The sequence below is a fragment of the Lottia gigantea genome (assembly GCF_000327385.1).
Source record: "Lottia gigantea unplaced genomic scaffold LOTGIsca_42, whole genome shotgun sequence".
NCBI classification, from domain to species: Eukaryota; Metazoa; Mollusca; class Gastropoda; family Lottiidae; genus Lottia; species Lottia gigantea.
The window spans coordinates 759,051-765,050 of record NW_008709463.1 but is presented as its reverse complement, the minus strand read 5'-3'; the positions used below and the strand labels follow the sequence as shown (position 1 = coordinate 765,050).

General features: G+C 36.9%; 2 protein-coding genes across 2 annotated transcripts; one reads left to right on the top strand and one right to left on the bottom strand.

The window, feature by feature from the left end:
* Positions 1–1,335: 1,335 nt before the first annotated feature.
* LOTGIDRAFT_163834 (hypothetical protein) lies at positions 1,336–2,286 on the bottom strand (the record flags this gene model as incomplete). The annotated part of the gene is made up of 3 exons (XM_009060385.1): positions 1,336–1,583; positions 1,693–1,794; positions 2,253–2,286. 3 exons carry the CDS (start codon positions 2,284–2,286, stop codon positions 1,336–1,338), a joined length of 384 nt encoding a protein of 127 aa, XP_009058633.1.
* A 1,497-nt stretch (positions 2,287–3,783) lies between these two features.
* On the top strand, positions 3,784–5,737 carry LOTGIDRAFT_233628 (hypothetical protein; the record flags this gene model as incomplete). Its single annotated transcript, XM_009060384.1, has 4 exons — positions 3,784–3,807; positions 3,976–4,101; positions 4,538–4,564; positions 4,745–5,737. The coding sequence occupies 4 exons, from the start codon at positions 3,784–3,786 to the stop codon at positions 5,735–5,737; spliced, it is 1,170 nt and encodes a 389-aa protein (XP_009058632.1).
* Positions 5,738–6,000: the final 263 nt, after the last annotated feature.

The following is a 6,000-nucleotide window of genomic DNA, read 5'->3' as shown; positions in this document are numbered from 1 at the left end:
TATTTTACAGTGGTATTTCTATATAGCTCTACAATTGATGTATTGAGCACTATTTTAACAGTGGTATTTCTATAACTATCTACAATTGATGTATTGAGCACTATTTTAACAGTGTATTTCTATAACTATCTACAATTGATTATTGAGTTTTTATATCATTATATATTGTTATAAACATTTTATAATCAGAGTAAAAACTTACCATGACAAAAACATCTTCCTTCGTGACAAATTGGTCTTTCGTGTGGATGGCAGTTGGTCAAATGTCCACATTCGTGGTCACCATGACAAGCAAAGGCAACAACTGAATAAAAGATAGTTTAAGTAAAACACAATTAAAGCTGAACCCGATAGATTTTTCCAAATCGGACATTTCATTTACATCTTATAAAAGCTATCAATTAAACTATTTGGATGTTATTTATATCACCAGAAGGGACAGTTAGCAGACCGATCATCGGTGCACCAACTTCTTAAATTATAACACGATAGGTTCCTTGTAGAATGAAAACACCAGAGGAATCAACAGCCAAATGGTTTGAAATTCCAAGTCAATAGACATGAACTGAGCTCTGTTCAAATTCAAAGAGTGCTAATCCATCTCGTACATCCGTGCCTTTATAAATCAAAATTGATTTCTTTTACACTCACCAACTAAAGCAGCGAGAACAATCAACAGTTTCATCTTGTTTGATTTTGTTGACAATGGTCTTGACTTGATCAGATCCCCTTTTTATAGGCATTCAAAATACTTCGGGCTGGTTACTAGAAGTAGATTAAAACTTTGGTCTGTTTTGATAAACCAAGGCCTTAAAACTTGGACAGATATTTGTATTTATCTGATACGGAAGTTATAGATCCTTGATAAAACACTATCACATGGTCAGCGGATTTTTGTCACCAGCTAGTCTTGTTTGGTCATTAAGGTTTATGCCTGCTGTAACATGCGATTTGCGAAATTAGAAAGAATCATTCGGTAATCGTCGTATTTAGGTATACCACTGAATATAATATGCATTGATGGTGTAGACTTTCTGAGGTGATATTTGGATGGGATTTCAGACATAAAATCTTGCTTTTTTGATGTGGCATCTGACACAGGTGTCGTATTTAGGTATTTAGGCGACTTGTCGTTCGGATGGAATAATATACCCAGACCCATGAGCTAACAAAAAAAAAATTGTGGACGTTTTAAATAGTTGGAAATAGAAAACTAGTATGCTAATTCCTCTATCCTGGCAAACTTTCTCTAGTAGCCAACTCTTTCATTTCGTTTCATATTTTAAATTAAACATATGTAAGAAGTAAACTATATTTTTTATTAATAATGTCCGTTTAGTGGTGGTTGCAGTGGCAGTGACCGTGTTTGCAAGCTGGGGTTCCACCATGTTCACAAGTACAGTTGCTGAAATCATCATCAGTACATGTTCCTGGTTGTCTGAAAACGTGGTGGTTGCAGTGACAGTGACCATGTTTGCAAGCTGGGGTTCCACCATGTTCACAAGAGCAGTTGCTGAAATCGTCATCAGTACATGTTCCTGGTTGTCTCTTTCCTATGTGGTGATCTGAAAAATTATTAATTCCTGTAAAACACCATATATAAATACACACAATATGGGATGGGGAACACGCGTCAGATGTGTGATTATCCGATTAAAAAAACTGCCAATTTTCAATTATTCACAAACTTACCATTACAAATACATCTTCCATCATGACATTGTGGTCTTTGGTGTGATTGGCAGTTGGTCAAATGTCCACATTCGTGATCACTATGACAGGCGAAGGCAACAACTGAAATACCAGATTGTACGATTAGAGCAATGGTTAGTCAATAGTAGCTTCAAATCCTCACAGGTCGGTTATGAAGGTAACAACATATAAAAATGAGAAAACATTATTGCAACATCGAATAGATCTTCCGTGCATGAATTATAAGCTGATGTCTTTTCGATTTCGTCGGTAAATATAATTCGAACGATTATATTTGTGAGAAATGAAATAGAAGCCTTAAAATATTTTTAATAGCTTTAATTAATATTTAAACATTAATGTAACTTTGCACAACTGCCTAACCTGATACACAATACAAATAAATATACCAAGTACTGACGATCCAAACCGCAAAACGAAACCCGAAAATCCAAACAATATATTGGCGTAACATTGGTAGCATTTAATTAACTTTTCACATGAATCAGTATATCAATCATAAGTGAGTAAGTATTTCATAATAACAAAGCAATACGTACCAACTAAAGCAGCGAGAACGATCAAAAGTTTCATCTTGGTTGATTTTGATAATGATCTCACCTAGAACAGGTCAGCCTTTTTATAGAAAACTTTTTATATTTTGACCACGACAGATGTCAGATGAATACTTTGGTCTGATTTATAATTCACGAACTTTGGCATTGCGTCAAACCTTGGCCTTTATCATATCGACCTACGACCAAGTGTGGTATGGTTTAAACTTAAAAGAGGCTCAAACTTCTGTTGCCATGTTAGTGCAAAACGCATGTTGTGTTCATTTCATTAAAATTTCATTAGATTTGTAAGGTTGAACTGTCTAAATAAACTGGAATCGAAAAATTTCTGGGGGGACAATAGATTGCTTCGAAAAATTCCATCGAGCAACATGAGGGTCATATGATGTATTACTGACAGTGATACAGAGCTTTCCATGGACAATTTGGTGGGTTTTATATTTTAATTTTCTAAAGGGGAGTTTTTGTTATAATTACGCATCAGATATCCAATTATTCTCTTAGAATCTTACACAATAATATTGTACTTAATATTCTATTAATAAATCAAATAATGGACACAATTTTATATATTACTCGTTAGTTTTATTACATACTACTACATTATAGTGAAGTGACTTCACCTGAAGATGACAAGGTAGATTGTTGCAACGTAGTTTGTAATAAAACTAAGGAGTAGTATACCATAAAATTGTGTCCGTTATTTAATGTGATCTCTATCCCTAAATGTCGCTAAAAAATTATCTATTAATCAACTCTACCCTTTTTTGCGGTCTACAATTTCATAGGTCAATGGAAAATTAGTCCAAAGTATGGCGGCACGGTTTTTGTTTTATCTTTTCAAAATTTGTATATAAAAGTCTGAAATTTAGTTTAAGTTTTATTACGAAAAAACATAGCTGATATGAAGTTGATTATATTTTTGGCGCTTTTAGGTGAGCACATAATTCGCAGTAGAAGGCCAGATATTCTCGTATTATACGATTTAGCTGATGATTTTTTTCAGATTGGGATCTCTTATAAAGGTGCTAATTGACGAAGTACCTATTGTGATGTGCCTAAAATCTGTTATGTCGCCAATTAAAAAATTGCACTCCTCTAAATTTAACCAAATTCGACAGCATGTGTTTGTTGTTGTTCCTTAGGTACTTGTACACGTTTATCTGTAGCGAAGTAGTTGTTCAAGCAGTTTAATGCTGTCACAATACGAATTTCATGCAAATTATATCGTCGATCGTTGAGAAAAGAAGATGCAACTTAACGAAACTTTGCAAAACCATTGACTTTTGTGAGACTGTGAACTATTGTCCATGATTTGTATAGTTTCTATTTTTTTTATGACTTTACTATTTTGTTACTGTAGGCGCTGTATATTCCCTCAATCTGCCAGGTTAGTTGCAATTTATTTAACCCTATAAATTTGGCTGTGCCTTAATTACTTAATGACTCACTTATCAAAAGCCCAGTATATATTTTGACTATATGACATGGTTACTGTTGAATTTATACTATCGAAATGGGTGTTGGAGATGAAAAATTGGTAGCTTGGTTGCCGCAATTCTTTAAAATCTATATATGTTTTAGATAATTGATATCCCAATTAGATACACAATATTGATCATGAGGAGAAAAGGAGTTTCAGACTGATACTTCCCTGACTGCCGAGCTATGATCATTATCATTACTTTCACATATGATATACTTTCAGTCAGAGCAGCTGGTGATAAGTGTAGCCAAGATTCAGACTGTGTTTGCGACGATGGTTTCACTGCAAAATGTCACGACAATAGCTGCCGATGTCGCCATCACGGACATCANCCCAANAAACACGCTGGTAGAGCTGCTGGTGACTCTTGCTCAGCGAATTCTGATTGCGAATGTCCACATGGATCTGTTGCTCCTTGTTAGCGCTTTGTATAGGTAAGAATTTTGTATCCACTTTGTTACTAAATATATGCGTTCTTTCGTCTTATGGTTGTGAGGCCAGTGCGAAAAGTATTCTCCTGGACGTCTACATAATAACTTATGCAATTTTCCCTTCTGCCCTGTAGTCACGAGCTTTTTGCTCAAATCCAATCATGGATACTTGTATAGCACTGTTTCTGGTATAAAATCTCAACTGGAAGTTACACCAATTCTAATTTGATGAGTCTTCTACTATACTATTATTGCTCCAGAGTTTGCCATGATTTAGACCACATTCTGGAACTGTTTCAAAGCGTGAACAGACTAGGTTTAAACTATGTTAAACTTTAATTATTACCTTCCAGGCGCTGTTTATTGTACCGAACTATCAGGTACGTATTAGTGAGAATTTAGAATAATGTATGCACTTTTGAAATATACCAAGTACTAACAATCTAAACCTCAAAACAGCTACTTTTTCACATGAGGAAGTATATCAATCATAAATAAGTATGTATTTCATAATGAAGAAGATACTGTTATAATATGAATACCTTATTTTACTTTTGTAGTATTCATGTTGTTCTTTTTCAGTTCGAGCCGCGGGTGATGCCTGTGACGCCAACAACCCATGTACATGTGCCGATGGATTTACTGCTAAATGTCATGAAAATATTTGCCGATGTCACCATCACGGACACGTTACCCATCATCCACACCATACCAAACACCCACACACAACTAAAGCTCCAGCCGTAAGAGCCGCAGGTGATAATTGTGCTGTTGTATCGGACTGCAAATGTCCAGACGGATTCAATGCTAAATGTCATGAAAATATTTGCCGATGTCACCATCACGGACACGTTACCCATCATCCACACCATACCAAACACCCCCACACAACTAAAGCTCCAGCTGTCAGAGCCGCTGGTGATGCCTGTGCTGTTGTAGCAGACTGCAAATGTCCAGACGGATTCAATGCTAAATGCCATGAAAAGATATGCCGATGTCACCATCACGGACACGTTACCCATCATCCACACCATACCAAACACCCACACACAACTAAAGCTCCAGCTGTCAGAGCCGCTGGTGATGCCTGTGCTGTTGTAGCAGACTGCAAATGTCCAGACGGATTCAATGCTAAATGCCATGAAAAGATCTGCCGATGTCACCATCACGGACACGTTACCCATCATCCACACCATACCAAACACCCCCACACAACTAAAGCTCCAGCCGTAAGAGCCGCTGGTGATGCCTGTGCTGTTGTAGCAGACTGCAAATGTCCAGACGGATTCAATGCTAAATGCCATGAAAAGATATGCCGATGTCACCATCACGGACACGTTACCCACCATCCACATCATACCCAACACCCACACACAACTAAAGCTCCAGCTGTCAGAGCCGCTGGGGATGCCTGTGCTGTTGTAGCGGACTGCAAATGTCCAGACGGATTCAATGCTAAATGCCATGAAAAGATCTGCCGATGTCACCATCACGGACACGTTACCCATCATCCACACCATACCAAACACCCCCACACAACCATAGCTCCATAAAAAGGTAAACTTCCAATCACGTACTGATCCATATTATCCATCTGACCGTACTTCATTTTAGAGCAGTTCACTACTATACAACTGTCTGCTTGTATGGATATTTATTGCCAGTATCGTAATCCATATCAAACAACATATCAGATGATGGTGAAAGGCACCCTTTCGTGCAGAGGTATACTGACTTTTTGACCATTATTAGCAGATCTTGATATCGCAATAACGAAGAATCCGCTTATACTACGAGTTTATAGTTCAATATCGTC